We start from the raw sequence: 20,967 nt of genomic DNA, 5'->3' as shown, positions 1-20,967 counted from the left end.
AATACCCCAAAATGAAGACCACCTAATTCTTCTCTTGAGACAGGGAGAGCAAGGACAAAGAGGAGATGATGGCAAAAAGGTATGATTTGGAGCAAGTCTGGCTATTCACCAACACACCAACACAATAAACCATGTTTGTGATTTTGCTTCTCTAACCCAGGGTGATACGGGTGAATCTGGAACTGAGGTAAGTTATTTTATTTTAATAAGGCAGTATTAATTATCATCAAATTATTAACAAGATAACTAAGCCCAATTGTTCATTTCTCCTATCTCCCCCCCAGGGTAAAAAAGGGGAATTGGGTGCTCCAGGTCCGCCTGGTACCCATGTTCTGGTTACTCAACAGGAGGTAAGTACATCTCCACATTCCCTACAAACCGGTGCACCATGTAAGGACAATCTTCTACATTATCCATGATAACCCGTCTGTCTATGGCAGGGTTCTCCAATAGGCATCCTACGTGGTTTTATTTGACCTCATCAAGTAAAAAAATTATGATAAAAAACTATATACACTGCTCAAAAAAATAAATGGAACACTAAAATAACACATCCTAGATCTGAATGAATGAAATATTCGTATTAAATACTTTTTTCTTTACATAGTTGAATGTGCTGACAACAAAATCACACAAAAATTATCAATGGAAATCAAATTTATCAACCCATGGAGGTCTGGATTTGGAGTCACACTCAAAATTAAAGTGGAAAACCACACTACAGGCTGATCCAACTTTGATGTAATGTCCTTAAAACAAGTCAAAATGAGGCTCAGTAGTGTGTGTGGCCTCCACGTGCCTGTATGACCTCCCTACAACGCCTGGGCATGCTCCTGATGAGGTGGCGGATGGTCTCCTGAGGGATCTCCTCCCAGACCTGGACTAAAGCATCCGCCAACTCCTGGACAGTCTGTGGTGCAATGTGGCGTTGGTGGATGGAGCGAGACATGATGTCCCAGATGTGCTCAATTGGATTCAGGTCTGGGTGAACGGGCGGGCCAGTCCATAGCATCAATGCCTTCCTCTTGCAGGAACTGTGTGCAACGCTTTCATCAAGGCAAAGGGAGGCTACTTTGAAGAATCTCAAATATAAAATATATTTTGATTTGTTTAACACTTTTTTGGTTACTACATGATTCCATATGTGTTATTTCATAGTTTTGATGTCAATAGTATTATTCTACAATGTAGAAAATAGTAAAACATTAAGAAAAACCCTGGAATGAGTAGGTGTGTCCAAACCTTTGACTGGTACTGTATGTATATATATATTATTTTGTTACTGGTTTTTGTTTTTTTATTTATAAAAATATACAGTGGGGAGAACAAGTATTTGACACACTGCTGATTTTGCAGGTTTTCCTACTTTTCCTACATGTAGAGGTCTGTAATATTTATCATAGGTACACTTCAACTGTGAGAGACGGAATCTAAAACAAAAATCCAGAAAATCACATTGTATGATTTTTAAGTAATTAATTTGCATTTTATTGCATGACATAAGTATTTGATACATCAGAAAAGCAGAACTTAATATTTGGTACAGAAACCTTTGTTTGCAATTACAGAGATCATACGTTTCCTATAGTTCTTGACCAGGTTTGCACACACTGCAGCAGGGATTTTGGCCCACTCCTCCATACAGACCTTCTCCAGATCCTTCAGGTTTCGGGGCTGTCGCTGGGCAATACAGACTTTCAGCTCCCTCCAAAGATTTTCTATTGGGTTCAGGTCTGGAGACTGGCTAGGCCACTCCAGGACCTTGAGATGCTTCTTACGGAGCCACTCCTTATTTGCCCTGGCTGTGTGTTTCGGGTCGTTGTCATGCTGGAAGACCCAGCCACGACCCATCTTCAATGCTCTTACTGAGGGAAGGAGGTTGTTGGCCAAGATCTCGCGATACATGGCCCCATCCATCCTCCCCTCAATACGGTGCAGTCGTCCTGTCCCCTTTGCAGAAAAGCATCCCCAAAGAATGATGTTTCCACCTCCATGTTTCACGGTTGGAATGGTGTTCTTGGGGTTGTACTCATCCTTCTTCTTCCTCCAAACACGGCGAGTGGAGTTTAGACCAAAAAGCTCTATTTTTGTCTCATCAGACCACATGATCTTCTCCCATTACTCCTCTGGATCATCCAGATGGTCATTGGCAAACTTCAGACGGGCCTGGACATGCGCTGGCTTGAGCAGGGGGACCTTACGTGCGCTGCAGGATTTTAATCCATGACGGCGTAGTGTGTTACTAATGGTTTTCTTTGAGACTGTGGTCCCAGCTCTCTTCAGGTCATTGACCAGGTCCTGCCGTGTAGGTCTGGGCTGATCCCTCACCTTCCTCATGATCATTGATGCCCCACGAGGTGAGATCTTGCATGGAGCCCCAGACCGAGGGTGATTGACCGTCATCTTGAACTTCTTCCATTTTCTAATAATTGCGCCAACAGTTGTTGCCTTCTCACCAAGCTGCTTGCCTATTGTCCTGTAGCCCATCCCAGCCTTGTGCAGGTCTACAATTTTATCCCTGATGTCCTTACACAGCTCTCTGGTCTTGGCCATTGTGGAGAGGTTGGAGTCTGTTTGATTGAGTGTGTGGACAGGTGTCTTTTATACAGGTAACGAGTTAAAACAGGTGCAGTTAATACAGGTAATGAGTGGAGAACAGGAGGGCTTCTTAAAGAAAAACTAACAGGTCTGTGAGCCGGAATTCTTACTGGTTGGTAGGTGATCAAATACTTATGTCATGCAATAAAATGCAAATTAATTACTTAAAAATCATACAATGTGATTTTCTGGATTTTTGTTTTAGATTCCGTCTCTCACAGTTGAAGTGTACCTATGATAAAAATGACAGACCTCTACATGCTTTGTAAGTAGGAAAACCTGCAAAATCGGCAGTTTATCAAATACTTGTTCTCCCCACTGTATATGTATTCATAATTTTTGTTTTTGGACATAAAATCCCCAGGAAATGAGCTCAAAGTAATTTTAATTTATGAAATCTGTTCCCAAGCATTACCACGCAGAAATAGAGGCATATGCGATCATATCCCTGTGTAAAGTTTGAAATTATTCTGTTTTTGTCAATTACTATATCTGTTTGGGATTCTTGTTGTCATTTTGCAGTGTACAAATTATTTATTAGGCATATATTTGGGGACCCAGTTCTCCAGACCTGGGTTCAAATACTATTTCAAATATTTCAAATACTTTGAGCTTTTGCTCTAGTTTGCCTGGAGTACCAGATGATTGAGGTTTACCGTTTTGGGACTATTCTATTTGTCCATTAAGCCAGACCAGCTCAATCAAACACAGATTCAGTATTTTTTATTATTTCAAATAATATTTGAACCCAGGTCTGATGGCCTTCTCTCAGAGAGAACCAAAGCCACGAAAAGATTTCCGTGAATAGAATGTCATACATCTTGAAAAGTACTTCCTGCAGTACTGTTAATTAGGATGTGTTAATGGCATTAGATATTTTAACCATATTTGCCTCAATCAATCAAATGTATTTATAAAGCTCTTTTTACATCAGTAGATGTCACAAAGTGCTTATACAGAAACCCGGCCTAAAACCCCAAACAGCAAGCAATGCAGATGTAAAAGCATGGTGGCTAGGAAAAACTCCCTAGAAAGGCCGGAACCTAGGAAGAAACCTAGAGAGGAACCAGGCTCTGATGGGTGGCCAGTCCTCTTATGGTTGTGCTGGGTGGAGACTATAAGAGTACATGGCCATTTAAGGCCAGATTGTTCTTCAAGATGTTTAAACGTTCAGATGATCATCAAGGTCAAATAATAATCACAGTGCTTGTAGAGGGTGCAACAGGTCAGTACCTCAGGAGTCAATTGTCTTTTCAGTTGGCTTTTCATAGCCGAACATTCAGAGGACGAGACAGCAGGTGTGGTAGAGATAGAGAGAGTTAAAAACAGCAGATCCGGGACAAGGTAGCACATCCGCTGAACAGGTCAGGGTTCCCTAGCCGCAGGCAGAACAGTTGAAACTGGAGCAGCAGGATGACCAGGTGGACTAGGGACAGCCAAGAGTCGTCGGGTAGTCCTGAGGCGTGATCCTAGGGCTCAGGTCCTCCGGGAGGGAAGGGAGAGAGGGAGAGAGAGAGAATTAGAGGGAGCACACTTAAATTCACACAGGACGCCAGATAAAACAGGAGAATTACACCAGATATAACAGACTGACCCTAGCCCCCCGGCACATAGACTATTGCAGCATAGATACAGTCAGACTGCCTCTGGCTGTATTGCAGCATAGATACAGTCAGACTGCCTCTGACTGTATTGTTGATGAATGTTCCCAGGGTGCCACTCTTGAAGAGATGAGACAGGCATTCCCTTTGCCAATGGGACCTCCTGGGGCTAAAGTAAGCACAATGTTCAAACTCTGCATGGTTCTATCTATAATTGAATCTAATGGGCATAGTCAGCTGCAGCATCTACACCCAACAACTGCCTGGTAAGATGTGTATACTGTATATGTTGATTGATTGATTGATTGACATGGCTGGATTGGTGGATGGATTGGTGGGTTGATGGATGGATTAGTGGATGGGTGGATGGATGGGTGGGTGGGAGGGTGGGTGGGTGGATCGGTTGATGGGTGGATGGATGGATGGATGGGTGGATGGATGGATGGATGGATGGATGGATGGATGGATGGATGGATGGATGGATGGATGGATGGATGGATGGATGGATGGGCTGATGGATGGATGGATGGATGGATGGGTGGATGGATGGATGGATGGATGGATGGATGGATGGATGGATGGGTGGGCTGATGGATGGGTGGATGAATGGATGGGTGGATTGGTGGATGGATGGATGGATGGTGGGATGGATGGATGAATGGATGGATCGGTTGGATGGATTGATAGTGGTTTGGTGGGTTGATGGATGCATGGATGGATGAATGGTGGGTTGGTGGATGGATGGATGGATGGTGGATGGATGAATGAATGGTGGGTTGGTGGTTGGATTGGTGGGTTTGTGGTTGGATGGATGGTGTATTGATTGAGTGATTACATATGATCCTATATAGGACATGTGATTTATATGAGTTGATATGATCCAAAGTGGCTAGCTGGGCTTAGCTTTAGGCTTGTATGTGGAATGTGCTTGATATCATGCATTCTGAATGCATGTTTCCCTCTCTGCTCCTCTGTCTCTGTGTTTAGGGTCCACCAGGGATGAAGGTACTTTACTTTATTGATGATTGAAGATATAACTGATGTGGAATTGTAATGTCTACTTTATATGTTCAGGGAGAGCAAGGAGAGAGCAGATTGAAAGGAAAGAAAGTAATGTGTTCTCAGTAAAAAATAATTATTTATTCATGAAATGTATTATAAAGTGTTACCAAATATTGTTTCACACATCCAATCAATTTAATTAAATAAGTGAGGACTTTGGAAATGACATTGTTTTGACCTGTCATACTCCTATTCCTCAGGGTGACGCTGGTCTTCCAGGGAAAGCAGCTGACATGAAGGTAGACATCTCAGAACTACATTAACGGCACATACATTTCATGGTAAACAACAAATCATGGAAAAAAATGTTTTATTTTCTCCTTCCCAGAACATTGAAGTCATGTTTGAAGACTATGGCATAAGGGTAAGCTCTTTACTCCCAATCCCAAACAGTTTTGTAGTTCAAAGACTTTTTCATTTCACTGCCCAAGGTGGCTGTCTCATTAAGAAAGACTCTGTTTCCCAGCTGCCCTTGCTGAAGGCACTGATTGACAGGTTGCTGCAGGGCGGCATGGAGGAGCTTCTGCAGGAGCTAACCACCTCTAGGAGAATCAATGAGAAGGAGAACCACGGCTCCAACATTATCACTGACTACACAGTATGTACACAGTCCATGCATATCTCTTCAACCCTAATCACACCAGAGGACATACCTGGTCATTTAGTGGGTTATTCCTGGGAGAAGTTCAATGAGGAAAATTGGAATTGGAATGTCAATTCTCTTTCTGAATTGACTGAATTGAAATGTAATTTACCATAACCCTGGTGACAAGCCTGGTATCAGAACTCTTAGTTAGTGCTGGACTCATGAGTGTGTTAGTGTTGGACTCATGAGTGTGTTAGTGTTGGACTCATCAGTGTGTTAGTGTTGGACTCATCAGTGTGTTAGTGTTGGACTCATGAGTGTGTTAGTGTTGGACTCATGAGTGTGTTAGTGTTGGACTCATGAGTGTGTTAGTGTTGGACTCATCAGTGTGTTAGTGTTGGACTCATGAGTGTGTTAGTGCTGGACTCATGAGTGTGTTAGTGTTGGACTCATGAGTGTGTTAGTGTTGGACTCATGAGTGTGTTAGTGTTGGACTCATGAGTGTGTTAGTGTTGGACTCATGAGTGTGTTAGTGCTGGACTCATGAGTGTGTTAGTGTTGGACTCATGAGTGTGTTAGTGTTGGACTCATGAGTGTGTTAGTGTTGGACTCATGAGTGTGTCCGTGCTGGACTCATGAGTGTGTTAGTGTTGGACTCATGAGTGTGTTAGTGTTGGACTCATGAGTGTGTTAGTGTTGGACTCATCAGTGTGTTAGTGTTGGACTCATGAGTGTGTCCGTGTTGGACTCATGAGTGTGTTAGTGTTGGACTCATGAGTGTGTTAGTGTTGGATTCATGAGTGTGTTAGTGTTGGACTCATGAGTGTGTTAGTGTTGGACTCATGAGTGTGTTAGTGTTGGACTCATGAGTGTCTTAGTGTTGGACTCATGAGTGTGTTAGTGTTGGACTCATGAGTGTGTTAGTGTTGGACTCATGAGTGTGTTAGTGCTGGACTCATGAGTGTGTTAGTGTTGGACTCATGAGTGTGTCCGTGCTGGACTCATGAGTGTGTTAGTGTTGGACTCATGAGTGTGTTAGTGTTGGACTCATGAGTGTGTTAGTGTTGGACTCATGAGTGTGTTAGTGTTGGACTCATGAGTGTGTTAGTGCTGGACTCATGAGTGTGTGTTTTGAACAGAGAACTGTAAAGTATGAGATCTCCAAGGAGCCTCTGACAGAGACGGACACCATAGAGGAGGCAGTTGACTCTGACCTAGACAGACAGCTACCAGAACCTAACTCTGTAAGTATCCACTCCAAACATGCTACATGACATAGGAATGCTTTCCCTCACACATATTAAACCTAACCCTAACACAAAAAAAGCTAGTTTTATGGAGATTCTCAATTGAGTATTGTTTTTGTCCAGGACTAGTCTTTATCTGTATCCCAGAAATCAACCCATATTGTAAAGCCCAGTCTATTTATGTATCCGAACAGATACACTGTTGTACTACAGTATGTAGTTATTCATCCAGTTCTCTATCTCATGAAGGATGCTTTGAATGAAACGGCGGAGGGCCCCACATTCTGGAGCCTCACCCCTCTTAATGGTCTTAATGGGGTCCAAGACGTGGGGAGGATAGAGAGCACCTCTAAGGGGATAGAGGGGACACTGACAATGGACGAGGACTTCAGTGAAGCTCCCTCGCCCAAGTTGTCTTTATCAAACTCAACATTTAACAACACTATGTCTGAAGAGGTAAGGGGTACGTCTTCTACTCAAACCCCACAGCCAAACAGGGTCTCTACTCAAAACCACAACCAAACAGTGGCTGTCAAATTGACTTTTACAAGTGAACTATGAATAGTACAAGATCTGTGTGTGTGTGTGTGTGTGTGTTTTAGAGGGTCTCTGAGGTACCAGGGGCAATAGTAGAAACTGTTCTCCTCAGTACGGAAGACTCCTTGAAGAAAAAGAAGAGTCGAGAACGGAAGGTGATGTCACAACAAATAGATCCTTTTTTTATACATCTGATAAACACAACCTTGTTGGATTCAAATACATTTCAAAATTTGAGAAAAGTGTGTAATTTGGACATAAATTATGCAATTAAATGTAAGTTGTTCACAACCTATTTGTATTCATGACTATACAAACAAATGTTATATTTAAATAGGTCTAAATAGATACTGTAAAAGAAAATATGTAAACATTCCCTTTAACATTTTCTTAAATTTACATGTTTTTTTGCGATCATTTTCTCTCCCATTAATCAGCCCATGAGATAGATATAAATATCTTTGACCATAACTACTACAGCATGTTAGATCTGTATTTCCTATAAAGCATTACAACTTTTAACTGTGAAATTCTGAACCAGGGCAAGGGACAGAAAGGACGACATAAGAGGCAAAGACAGCGCCTGGTAAACGCCCAAACTAAAGATGTAGTCAAAATAACCATATAAACGCCCAAACTAAACATGTCTAACATTTACGTTGTCACAGTCTGTTGCTAAGCATGTCACCCTTACCTGTTTTAACCTCAACTACTTCAAATGACAGTGAGAAAATAATTACCATTTCTTTCTCAGCAAACATAACATTTATCAAATTCTAAACCTAAATTTAAACTAAGCTTATTAAACTGTACTTGCTGTGCCTAACTTGACCAATAAAAGGTATTAAATCATCATAACAGACATTTTAAAATGACTAAAAGCATGAATTTTTTTCTCCTAACTTGCTTTTTTGTTTTGTCCTTATTGTTTAAGACTTGTAAGTCATGTCCTGTACTCTCTCTTTGCTGCTTTGCATCAAATACATAATTATGATAGACATGTTTATGAAAGATATCTCCTCTTGATCCCATTTACATATGGGACTCACCTTTTTCTCTCCTCTCTAAAGACGAGTACGGAGGAGGAGGAGGAAGCGGAGGAGGAGGAATTATACGATGGGGAAGAGTACAGTTATGAATATGAGGTGAGTAACTGTCAAGTGAGATGTAAATTAACATTCCTAATTATTTGATTGGTACATATTGTTAATCCTAACTACAGTATTAATTCTGTGGGTGGTCACCCTATGTCGTCACCTTTCCTAGTACACCTCAGGGATCAGGGTTGGAATTACACATTTACCTCACTGGGCTGCCCATTACCCACACCAATACTTTGAGTCTTATAGCAGTGCCCTGATTGTGTTATGGTAGTGATCAGCATAGTGTGGGAACCCTCCTAATTCAAACTCTCCAAACTCAAATGATTACTGAGTTAAAAGAAGGTAGCTGAAACTCAATTACTCTGATGCAATACATGTATTAATGAGTCCATCACACACATTCATGAGGAGGGTGTGTAGTTGACCTTGCATGTGTACATCTCTAGAGACAAAATTAGGAAGTCATATTTTCTCCCACATAGATATATACAGTATATTTTTTTATTAAGTTTTTATTTTATTTAACCTTTATTTAACTAGGCAAGTCAGTTAAGAACAGATTCTTATTTACAATGACAGCCTACCCCGGCCAAACCCTCCCCTAACCCTGACGACGCTGGGCCAATTGTCCCCACCAATAATTAATTACTAGGAATTTATTAGTTTATCATTATATTTATTTTTATTTTTATTTCACCTTTATTTAACCAGGTAGGCTAGTTGAGAACAAGTTCTCATTTACATATGCCAGCGTAGTGATGACATACCACACCTGTTATTAATTGTGGTTTGCATGTCGAACTCAGATGACTGTCTCACTCACCAGTAATGCTGTCATTATTTTGTTACGTTCAAAAAATATTTTGGAATGGAATGTTTTTGATAGTTTTTCTTACATTTTGTTAAAGGATTCCACAGATGCTCCCTTACTGTCAATGGAAAAGCAAGGGGAGTTTGAAATCACAACAGAAAGCACACTACATGGAATGAGCAAAGAGGTGAACACTTTTTCTTTGCCACTGTATCTCTAGATATAGAAAAATGATAGTTAAAACAACGGATAGTAAAACATGTCATTTTCATTTTGACCTTTGAACCAGGAAATGTACATATGGCATTCTGTCCAGTAGTGGTCATGACTGATTATATGTCCATGTTTGTTAGAGTGGCCTGACAACTTTAGGTCCATATCCATCCCAGTCACCGGGAGACAGCGAAAAGGTATGGAACTGGAGCTCTTTTCCTGAGATACTTTGTCAAGTGTAAACTGTGTCAAGCAGAGCCAGCTCCTTGGACAGCTCTGAGTTGAGTGGTAGAAGGCTATGTGACGTGTGTGTGTGTGTGTTTGCTGTATTATATATTGTTCTTGAAACATGCTACATTTTGTTCCGAAGCAGGGGGAATTCATCACACCTATCCTTCCCAGCACAACGGAAGAAACAGAGAAGGTAAGTCTGTGACTGACTGCATGACGCTTTACTGACCATGATCCTGAGGGATATGGGGTGTAAATGGACACAACTAGACTTCTATTCGTCTTTACTACCCATGATCCTGAGGGATATGGGGTGTAAATGGACACAACTAGACTTCTATTCGTCTTTACTGACCATGATCCTGAGGGATATGGGGTGTAAATGGACACAACTAGACTTCTATTCGTCTTTACTAACCATGATCCTGAGGGATATGGGGTGTAAATGGACACAACTAGACTTCTATTCGTCTTTACTAACCATCCTGAGGGATATGGGGTGTAAATGGACACAACTAGACTTCTATTCGTCTTTACTAACCATGATCCTGAGGGATATGGAGTGTAAATGGACACACCTAGACTTCTATTCATCTTTACTAACCATGATCCTGAGGGATATGAGGTGTAAATGGACACAACTAGACTTCTATTCGTCTTTACTAACCATGATCCTGAGGGATATGAGGTGTAAATGGACACACCTAGACTTCTATTCATCTTTACTAACCATGATTCTGAGGGATATGGGGTGTAAATGGACACAACTATACTTCTATTCGTCTTTACTAACCATAATCCTGAGGGATATGGGGTGTAAATGGACACAACTAGACTTCTATTCGTCTTTACTGACCATCCTGAGGTTAATGGGGTGTAAATTTACACAACTAGACTTCTATTCATCTTTACTAACCATCCTGAGGGATATGAGGTGTAAATGGACACAACTAGACTTCTATTCATCTTTACTGACCATCCTGAGGGATATGGAGTGTAAATAGACACAACTAGACTTCTATTCATCTTTACTGACCATCCTGAGGGATATGAGGTGTAAATGGACACACTTAGACTTCTATTCATCTTTACTAACCATCCTGAGGGATATGGAGTGTAAATGGACACAACTAGACTTCTATTCGTCTTTACTAACCATCCTGAGGGATATGAGGTGTAAATGGACACACTTAGACTTCTATTCGTCTTTACTAACCATCCTGAGGGATATGAGGTGTAAATGGACACACTTAGACTTCTATTTGTCTTTACTAATGGTGTTTCAGTCCATGCATTCCTCCGTTGGACTGTGGGTGTATGAATGTGTTGCAAAGTGCTTTGATCCAATGATTATCATTGGCATTCCAATACAGGTTGGTTGTAGGTTGTAGGTAATTGATATCATTTATATTTTCTAACTTCATCTTCTTTATGTGTTTCTTGGTTGATTAGAATTTCCCAAAAGAAAGCCCTGCCCAGTGTTCAATAACATGAATACATAGTCAGATTGTGTCATAATAATGATTGGCCAACCATCTCAGTGATCTGAGCACTTGTCATCACTGCGTACGTTGAGATCTTTCGTCTGACTAACAACTGTGAACATTTCACCAGTGTAAAAGGCACCACAATACAATTTTAAACATTAATTATTCGGCCTGCGGGATAAAAAAAATATTTAAAGACTTAAATAAACCAAATGAATATTTGACTTAAAGTTTTAACACAACTGGGCCAACTTACAATGGAAGACATACATACTGTATCCCAGCATGCATTGTGGCATGACCTCTGAACTTTTCCTGAATGGTAATGTCAAGAGCTGCAACCAAAATGAACTTTTCCAATGACACTTTTAGCTCACCGGGCTGCCTATTACCCACACCAATACTTTGAGTCTTATAGCAGTGCCCTGATTGTGTTATGGTAGTGATCAGCATAGTGTGGGAACCCTCCTAATTCAAACTCTCCAAACTAAATGATTACTGAGTTAAAAGAATGTAGCTGAAACTCAATTACTCTGATGCAATACATGTATTAATGAGTCCATCACACACATTCATGAGGAGGGTGTGTTGTTGACCTTGCATGTGTACATCTCTAGAGACAAAATGAGGAAGTCATACAGTTGATTAGGGTCCCCACCCACTTCCCTGAAAATAATTAATTACTAAGAATTGATTAGTTTCTGATTATATGCCAGTGTATTGATGACACACCACACCTGTTATTAATTGTGGTTTGCGTGTCGAACTCAGATGACTGTCTCACTCACCAGTAATGCTGTCATTATTTTGTTACGTTTGTAAAAGTGTTTTAGAATGGAATTTTTTTCATAGTTTTTCTTATTTTTTGTTGAAGGATTCCACAGATGCTCCCTTACTGTCAATGGAAAAGCAAGGGGAGTTTGAAATCACAACAGAAAGCACACTACATGGAATGAGCAAAGAGGTGAACACTTTTTCTTTGCCACTGTATCTCTAGATATAGAAAAATGATAGTTAAGACAACTGATAGTAAAACATGTCATTTTCATTTTGACCTTTGAACCAGGAAATGTACAAACGGCATTCTGTCCAGTAGTGGTCATTACTGATTATATGTCCATGTTTGTTAGAGTGGCCTGACAACTTTAGGTCCATATCCATCCCAGTCACCGGGAGACAGCGAAAAGGTATGGAACTGGAGCTCTTTTCCTGAGATACTTTGTCAAGTGCAAACTGTGTCAAGCAGAGCCAGCACCATGGACAGCTCTGAGTTGAGTGGTAGAAGGCTATGTGACGTGTGTGTGTTTGCTGTATTATATATTGTTCTTGAAACATGCTACACTTTGTTCCAAAGCAGGGGGAATTCATCACACCTATCCTTCCCAGCACAACGGAAGAAACAGAGAAGGTAAGTCTGTGACTGACTGTATGACGCTTTACTGACCATGATCCTGAGGGATATGGGGTGTAAATGGACACAACTAGACTTCTATTCGTCTTTACTAACCATGATCCTGAGGGATATGGGGTGTAAATGGACACAACTAGACTTCTATTCGTCTTTACTAACCATGATCCTGAGGGATATGGGGTGTAAATGGACACAACTAGACTTCTAATCGTCTTTAGTAACCATGATCCTGAGGGATATGGGGTGTAAATGGACACAACTAGACTTCTATTCGCCTTTACTAACCATGATCCTGAGGGTTATGGGGTGTAAATGGACACAATTAGACTTCTATTCGTTTTTACTAACCATGATCCTGAGGGATATGGGGTGTAAATGGACACACCTAGACTTCTATTCATCTTTACTAACCATGATCCTGAGGGATATGAGGTGTAAATGGACACAACTAGACTTCTATTCGTCTTTACTGACCATCCTGAGGGATATGGGGTGTAAATGGACACAACTAGACTTCTATTCATCTTTACTAACCATGATCCTGAGGGATATGAGGTGTAAATGGACACAACTAGACTTCTATTCGTCTTTACTAACCATCCTGAGGGATATGGAGTGTAAATGGACACAACTAGACTTCTATTTGTCTTTACTAATGGTGTTTCAGACCATGCATTCCTCCGTTGGACTGTGGGTGTATGAATGTGATGCAAAGTGCTTTGATCCAATGATTATCATTGGCATTCCAATACAAAGGTTGTAGGTAATTGATATCATTTATATTTTCTAACTTCATCTTCTTTATGTGTTTCTTGGTTAATTAGAATTTCCCAAAAGAAAGCCCTGCCCAGTGTTCAATAACATGAATACATAGTCAGATTGTGTCATAATAATGATTGGCCAACCATCTCAGTGATCTGAGCACTTGTCATCACTGCGTACGTTGAGATCTTTCGTCTGACTAACAACTGTGAACATTTCACCAGTGCAAAAGGTACCACAATACAATTTTAATTTTAAACAATAAATATTAGGCCATCGTTATAAAAAAAGTATTTAAGGACATTTGATTAAAAGATTGGACACAACTGGGCCAACTTGCAATGGAAGACATCCATATACCAGCATGCATTGAGCATGACCTCTGAACTCTGTGTGAAAGGGAATGTCAAGAGCTGCAAACAAAATATGAACTCTTCATGAGTGAATTTATACATTATTTATATATTAAAACATTTTTTCTGTTTTTTTGTTTACTTTTTTTTTTAAACACAGGACCTTTCCTAAATCCAGAAAGATTGAGACTGTAGATTTGTAAGCACAGAGTGTTTGTATAAACTGGGAAGTGTATCGCTGGTGAGGAGCAGTCTACCCTTAACCTGACCAGCATAACATGAGGAGGGACTTCGCTTCGTCGCGCAATGATGATGTAATTTGTCCAATGTCACTCGTCCAATGCCACTTCTATGACCAGAATGGTGTTTTATACTTAATCCAAGTACCTAAAAGATGAACAATACATAGGTGAAGCTAAGTTAAATCAAGACAGTGTATTATATAACGATTATTGGACTAATAAATTCTTCCATCAGATGTCAGTGTTATTTTAGCATTGACTTTGCATTAACTAACTTATTTATGAAAAAAGTTCAAAATGTTACATTGGACCTGAGCTATAGTATAGCTTCTCTCTGTCGCTTCAGTATTACAACAGTTTTTACCTCCTCGTAATTTGTTCAACCATATTCTAATGTTTTCAGTGTATCGCTGCTTATCAATTCCTCAACCAAATGTTATTTATTGAAAACATGGAAATAGATTGTATTTTCTTCCTTTTCTGTATTAGTTACTACTTTTTCAATGAAATGTGTTTCCATCATATTCTTCAGAATATATAGTATTGAAAGCTGTTTTCACTGGTGAAATGTTGTCAGTTTAAAGTTCTCCCTTTGTATTTAACCTCTCTGTGTGCATGTAAGTAAATGTTCAAATGATCAAAAGTCTTTGTGTCTTCTTTCATCTAACATGAGCCTGTAATCCATTTCTGATACTTCATCATCTGAAGGGACATAGACACTTGATCCAGGGCTGCGCACGGACGCACGCACACACTCACCCACACACATACTCACACTCACACTCACACTCACACACACACACACACACACACACACACACACACACACACACACACACACACACACACACACACACACACACACACACACACACACACACACACACATACTCACACACACACACACACTCATGAGTGGGACACTACGGCTGTAGGCCAAGCACCATGGGAACTCCCCACAGTGGTAATGGCACATCAATGACTTATAATCAATGACTCATGAAGTGATTTTGGGAATTGGCAGGCGAGACCATCTCATGTCCGGGTCAGATTAAGGAAGAGCGCCCCCTGGCCTGATTACATGGTAAGTACACAGAAAAAATATGGACTACCATTAGAATACAATGTAAGAGTTCATCATTTTTAGAAAACAATGGCATTTGCCAGAAATATTTGAGTCTTTGCTGTTTCAGGCATACATGCCAGGAACTGCCGGAGGAAGAAATCGATACCATGACGGACAAAAAGTAAACAGATTTATTTACTAGGGATATTTTTCTATTACACTGATATCAACTACTCATAGGTTGTTATCAAATCAGCAGTTAGCATGGAGGGAATGGCACAGGGAATGGGTTCAGAGAAGTTATTACATGGTCAAATCAAACAACGTGTGAACATTCCCTCTTTCTGTTTTTAAAGTCACAGTCGGGAGCAAGAGGTTCCAAGAAATTACATGTAAGTGTTGCTCAGCCAAAACATATTGGTGAATTGCCCAACGGAAGGACCGTAGTTTTGATGCACTTTGAACATCAAAATAAATCCATATGAATTAATCGCTATTTAAGTCCAATGAATTGAGCAATCAATCAGTAAACCAACCAATTTCTTATTTGTGGTTCCAGAGACAGAAACAAGAAAACAGAGACCCTCAGCCTGACCCTGAATCCTATACAGAGAGGGAGGTGGACTATGAAACAGAAAGAGACTGGGAGACACCAACAGAGATGGAGGGAGAGAGAGAACCCATAGCAGCAGAGGAAGAGACACCATGGGAAAGACATAGAGAGAGGGAGATGGTAGAAAAGAAAGGAAAAGAGACGGAAGGAGAGATATACCATGATGCAGAAAGAGAGGGAGAGGAGGAGAGAAGTGGCGACTCTGAGTGGGACACAGAGGAAGACAGTGAATACGAGAGGGAGAGAGAGGGGGAAAGGATGGAGATGGAGAGAGAGAGGATAGAGCTTGAAAAAGAGAGGGAAGCAGAGTTGGAGTTGCAGAGGGAGAAAATAGAGAGGGAGAGACAACTAGAGAGGGAGAACGTGGAAAAGGAGAGAGAGAGTGAACTAGAGAGCGAGAGAACAGAGATGGAGGGAGGTAGAGACCTGGACAGGGAGAGAGAGGAGTGGGAGAGACGGAGGCAGGAGATGGAAAGAGAGAGCGGAAGACAAGGAGAGTACGAGGAGGAAGGAGGAGTGAGACCCTATCCAGGGCCAGAATATGACTATTTGAAGGTAAACACACACACATCCCCCAATCAAAGTGCTGTGAAGATGACATGGTAAAAACACCTGTTCTGTTACCGTCATCTATCACGCATTTCTATCAGGTTCCTTTTTGTGTTCCTTTTTGAGTGGTTCCTTCTGTTTTCTAAAGGGTGCACCGGGTGAAAATGGACTTCCGGGACCGAAGGTGACTACCAATCATTTTCAAATAAAACAGTGTCTTCAAATGGAGCGAAAGAACAAAATGTCCTGAATCTGCCCCCATATCTCTACAGTACCACGTTGCAATAAGGAATCCTTTATACATAGTTTGTAAAGGCTGTATAAGAAGTGTGTAGACAATGTATTATTAATGTGTTGATCAGTGATACCTTGTGCATGGCAGACAGTTCACACCACCAACATGACGAGAACTACATGTTTTATAGTCTGTAGCTCTCTTAGAAATCAAGTCAAACCTTTAATAAAGGGTACCTTCATGTAATTTCAACCCAATCTGTCCTTACTTCCGTACACAGTGTCAATGTCACCAGGTCACAACATCAAACGTATCCTCGCTCCCCTCCTACCCTCGTCTCATTATCAGTGTCTTACACACACCCACACAGACACAGACACACACACACACACACACACACACACACACACACACACACACACACACACACACACACACACAGACACAGACACAGACACAGACACACACACACACACACACCTATTTACCTACCCACATCTTCCCCTATAAGTTTGTCCATGTCTCTCTGCTCTCCTGTCAGTCAAACCAGCGCTCAGAATGTTGGTCTTTGATGTCCCCAGAGTTCTATTTCTGATCCCCTCATTACTCAGTGGATTAATCATGTGGTATTAATAATTCCGTCTGTTAGTTGGCGGCATCGATACAAAACATATCCTTGAAAAACTCTATGGACTTTTTTCCCCCTCCGGCTGTCTGAATGTGATGGTACTATTTTGGTGCACGAGACGCAGACAGAGACATATGGAGAGAATTCACTTGAATAACAATCACTTTGTAACTGATTTGTTGACAATTCTCTTCGTTCTACCAGGGGGAACTTGGTGAAAAGGGACACAAGGTAAATGCTTTTCCAATTCAGTAATGTGATAGAGCAAAGCCCGAACCAACGTCTTTTTAAGCAATCATGTTTTGAACATTTAACTATTTTTATTTATTGAAATATCTAACTAGAAGGACTCCTGCACACTATACTGTATATTTGCAAATTAAACGTATCCTATTGACATCGTTGTGTTGTTGTGCTTTTAGGGTGAGCCAGGTATTGGCCACAGAGGTCCTGTGGGACAGGCTGGTCCACCCGGAACTAAGGTAGACTCCCACACCATCACTTAGCTCTGCCCCTCTACTTAGTCAAAATCTATTTAGCTTTAACTGGCTTCAATTGACAATTTTGTCACCTGAGGGCCTGATTGTTGCTATGGAGATACAATAGTCTGGAGGAAACACTGAACTTCAGTAGCTGCTAGAGAAATACCAACACTGTCCTTATCTGTCTCCTATTAGCTGTCCCGCCACCCTCTCTCTGGGATTGTCTTTCTGTCTCTTTCTTTGTCAATTCATTTATGAATTGTTGTTATCTTCCATTTACAAAGCAAAAACACTCGAACGTATGGAATTAATAACTGCAAGGGAATTATAATTGTAGTTATACCAGTGTAGTTATTAGAGAAATGCAAAAAAAAATCACTTTCTATCTTTGTTCCTCTGACTCTTCTTCTCTCCTTCTGTCTGTCTGCCTATCTGTCTCTCTCTATCTCTGTCTCATTCTCTCTTTCTGTCTGTGTCTGCCTGTCTGTCTCTCTTTCTGTCTGTTTCTGCATGGCTCTCCTACTCCCTCTGTCAGGGTGAGCCTGGTGAACTGGGGCCTTCTGGTGCTCAGGGTATCCAGGGAATCCGCGGTAACCCCGGTATCTCAGGTTCTCAGGGCCTGAGGGGCCAACCAGGAGACCCAGGAGAGGCGGGGAGAGAGGTGAGGAGCTCCCCGACCATCCCTTCAACCTGGGGCAAGGAGTTTGTCCTGATTACTGGAAGGCTTTGTACTCTAGTTATAAGAAACTCAACACCTTATTCTGTAGTTTTAATAAACTCAACACCTTGTACTGTAGTTTTAATAAACCCAACACCTTGTACTGTAGTTAAGAAACTCAACACCTTGTACTGTAGTTTTAATAAACCCAACACCTTGTACTGTAGTTTTAATAAACCCAACACCTTGTACTGTAGTTTTAATAAACCCAACACCTTGTACTGTAGTTTTAAGAAACTCAACACCTTGTACTTTTAGTCTATTTCCTGGTCAGATCATGTATTCCAAAAAATGTTGCAGCCACATTTTTGTCAAATTCACCACTAGCCAGAAAGCCAGAACAAAGATATATGTTTTCAAAGAGCAAAAATACTGCCTACTAAGTAGGAAGATAATTGTGATAAAGTATGATGTGTACTGTTTTTGTTCATCTGTAGGGGGACAGAGGTAGAAGGGGTAAGAATGGATCACCCGGGACTCCAGGAGCTAAAGGGAAACTTGGAATAGAGGTATGGTGAAATATAACTTGCCCTAGGCATTGTTTGCCTTCCTATGGTTATCATGTAACATAATGGATGCTTTCTGTTTCTCAAAGGGTCCACCTGGTCTACCTGGTATGAAAGGAGAAAAGGTAAGACATTAGCCTGCTTGGTGGTGGTGTTGTTGTTGTCGTTGTCATGTTGTATATGAGGAGATAATAACATTAGCATTCACTTCTTCTTGTTCCCAACAGGGTGAAAGTATCCCGGGGGAACCAGGCGCCAGGGGTGTGGTTGGGATCACAGGTCGCAGGGTGAGACGGAACAATGGACTTAATTACCTCAGAGAGATGGAATTAACCTCAGAGAGAGATCCGAGGCAGCATTGTAAAAAATCACAACAGGATGGCACAATATGCACACATTTACACTGAACATAAATATAAACGCAGCATGTAAAGTGTTGGTCCCATGTTTCATGAGCTGAAATAAAAGATCCCATACATTTTCCATATGCACAAAAAGGTTATTTCTCTCAAATTTGGTGCACAAATTTGTTTACATCCCTGTTAGTCAACATTTCTCCTTTGCCAAGATAATCCATCCACCTGCCAGGTGTAGCATATCAAGAAGCTGAATAAACAGCATGATCATTACACAGGTGCACCTTGTGCTGGGACAATAAAAGGCCACTCTAAAATGTGCAGTTTTGTCACACAACACAATGCCACAGATGACTCAAGTTTTGAGTGTGCAATTGGCATGCTGACTGCAGGATTGTCCACGAGCTGTTGCCAGATAATAACATTTCTCTACCATAAGCCGCCTCCAATGTCGTTTTAGAGAATTTGGCAGTATGTCCAACCGGCCTCACAACCGCAGACCACTTGTATGGCGTTGTGAACAGGGTGCCCCATGGTGGCAGTGGGGTTAAGGTATGTTATGGTATGGGCAGGCATTTTATCTATAGCAATTTGAATGCACAGAGATACCCTGATGAGATCCTGAGGCCCATTGTTGTGCCATTCATCCGCCACCATCACCTTATGTTTCAGCATGATAATGCACGCACGGCCCCATGTTGCACGGATCTGTACACAATTCCTGGAAGGTGAAAATGTCCCAGTTCTTCCATGGCCTGCATACTCACCAGACATGTCCCCCATTGAGCATTTTTGAGACGCTCTGGATCAACGTGTACGACAGCGTGTTCCAGTTCCCACCAATATCCAGCAACTTCGCAAAGCCATTGAAGAGCAGGACAACATTCCACAGGCCACAATCAGCAGCCTGATCAACTCTATGTGAAGGAGATGTGTAGCGCTGTATGAGGCAAATGGTGGTCACACCAGATACTGACTGGTTTTCTGATCCACGCTCCTACTTATTAGTTTTTTGAAGGTATCCGTGACCAACAGATACATATCTGTATTCCCGGTCATGTGAAATCCATAGATTAGGGCCTAATTAATTAATTTAAATTGACTGATTTCCTTATATGAAGTGTAACTCAGTAACATCTTTGACATTTTAGCATGATGCATTCATCTTTTTGTTCAGTATAATATTTGTGATGTGTTTGTTTGTGACAGGGTGAAAAGGGCATTGCAGGAGTCTTAGGAGCCCCAGGACACACTGTGAGTTAACATCATCACCTTTCATGACATGAACAGTCCAGAGGAGGCCGGTGGAAGAAGTTATAGAAGGACGTGCTCATTGTAATGTCTGGAATGGAATAAATGTAACGGAGTCCAAAGTGGTTTCCATATGTTTGATGTGTTTGATACTATTCCATTTAGTCCATTCCAGCCATTACAATGATCCTGTCCTCCTATAGCTCCCCCCACCAGCCTCCTCTGGTACAGGACATTTGTTTCATAGCTACCTTTACCTTTGACCTCTTTTACTTAGGGTCCAAAGGGCTTCCCGGGCAGCAAAGGAGCAAAGGTACGT

At 41.2% G+C, this 20,967-nt stretch overlaps 1 protein-coding gene across 1 annotated transcript in view; it reads left to right on the top strand.

Annotated features, from left to right (window-relative positions):
- The window catches only part of col7a1l (collagen type VII alpha 1-like), an 87,615-nt gene extending 72,728 nt beyond the window's left edge, over positions 1-14,887 (top strand). Inside the window, exons 62-81 of the mRNA XM_071332151.1 lie at positions 44-79; positions 161-187; positions 285-350; positions 4,311-4,373; positions 5,187-5,204; positions 5,462-5,500; positions 5,590-5,625; positions 5,728-5,859; positions 6,987-7,091; positions 7,344-7,550; positions 7,697-7,786; positions 8,173-8,217; positions 8,702-8,776; positions 9,643-9,732; positions 9,899-9,955; positions 10,129-10,182; positions 12,351-12,440; positions 12,607-12,663; positions 12,831-12,884; positions 14,163-14,887. Of these exons, the coding sequence (XP_071188252.1) occupies positions 44-79; positions 161-187; positions 285-350; positions 4,311-4,373; positions 5,187-5,204; positions 5,462-5,500; positions 5,590-5,625; positions 5,728-5,859; positions 6,987-7,091; positions 7,344-7,550; positions 7,697-7,786; positions 8,173-8,217; positions 8,702-8,776; positions 9,643-9,732; positions 9,899-9,955; positions 10,129-10,182; positions 12,351-12,440; positions 12,607-12,663; positions 12,831-12,884; positions 14,163-14,174 (1,353 nt within the window). The 3' untranslated portion in view covers positions 14,175-14,887. The remainder of the gene's footprint in view (positions 1-43; positions 80-160; positions 188-284; positions 351-4,310; positions 4,374-5,186; positions 5,205-5,461; positions 5,501-5,589; positions 5,626-5,727; positions 5,860-6,986; positions 7,092-7,343; positions 7,551-7,696; positions 7,787-8,172; positions 8,218-8,701; positions 8,777-9,642; positions 9,733-9,898; positions 9,956-10,128; positions 10,183-12,350; positions 12,441-12,606; positions 12,664-12,830; positions 12,885-14,162) is intronic.
- The last annotated feature ends 6,080 nt before the right edge of the window (positions 14,888-20,967 follow it).

The sequence above is a fragment of the Salvelinus alpinus genome, chromosome 11, assembly GCF_045679555.1.
Source record: "Salvelinus alpinus chromosome 11, SLU_Salpinus.1, whole genome shotgun sequence".
Classification (NCBI taxonomy): Eukaryota; Metazoa; Chordata; class Actinopteri; order Salmoniformes; family Salmonidae; genus Salvelinus; species Salvelinus alpinus.
This window is presented reverse-complemented; position numbering and strand designations above follow the sequence as displayed.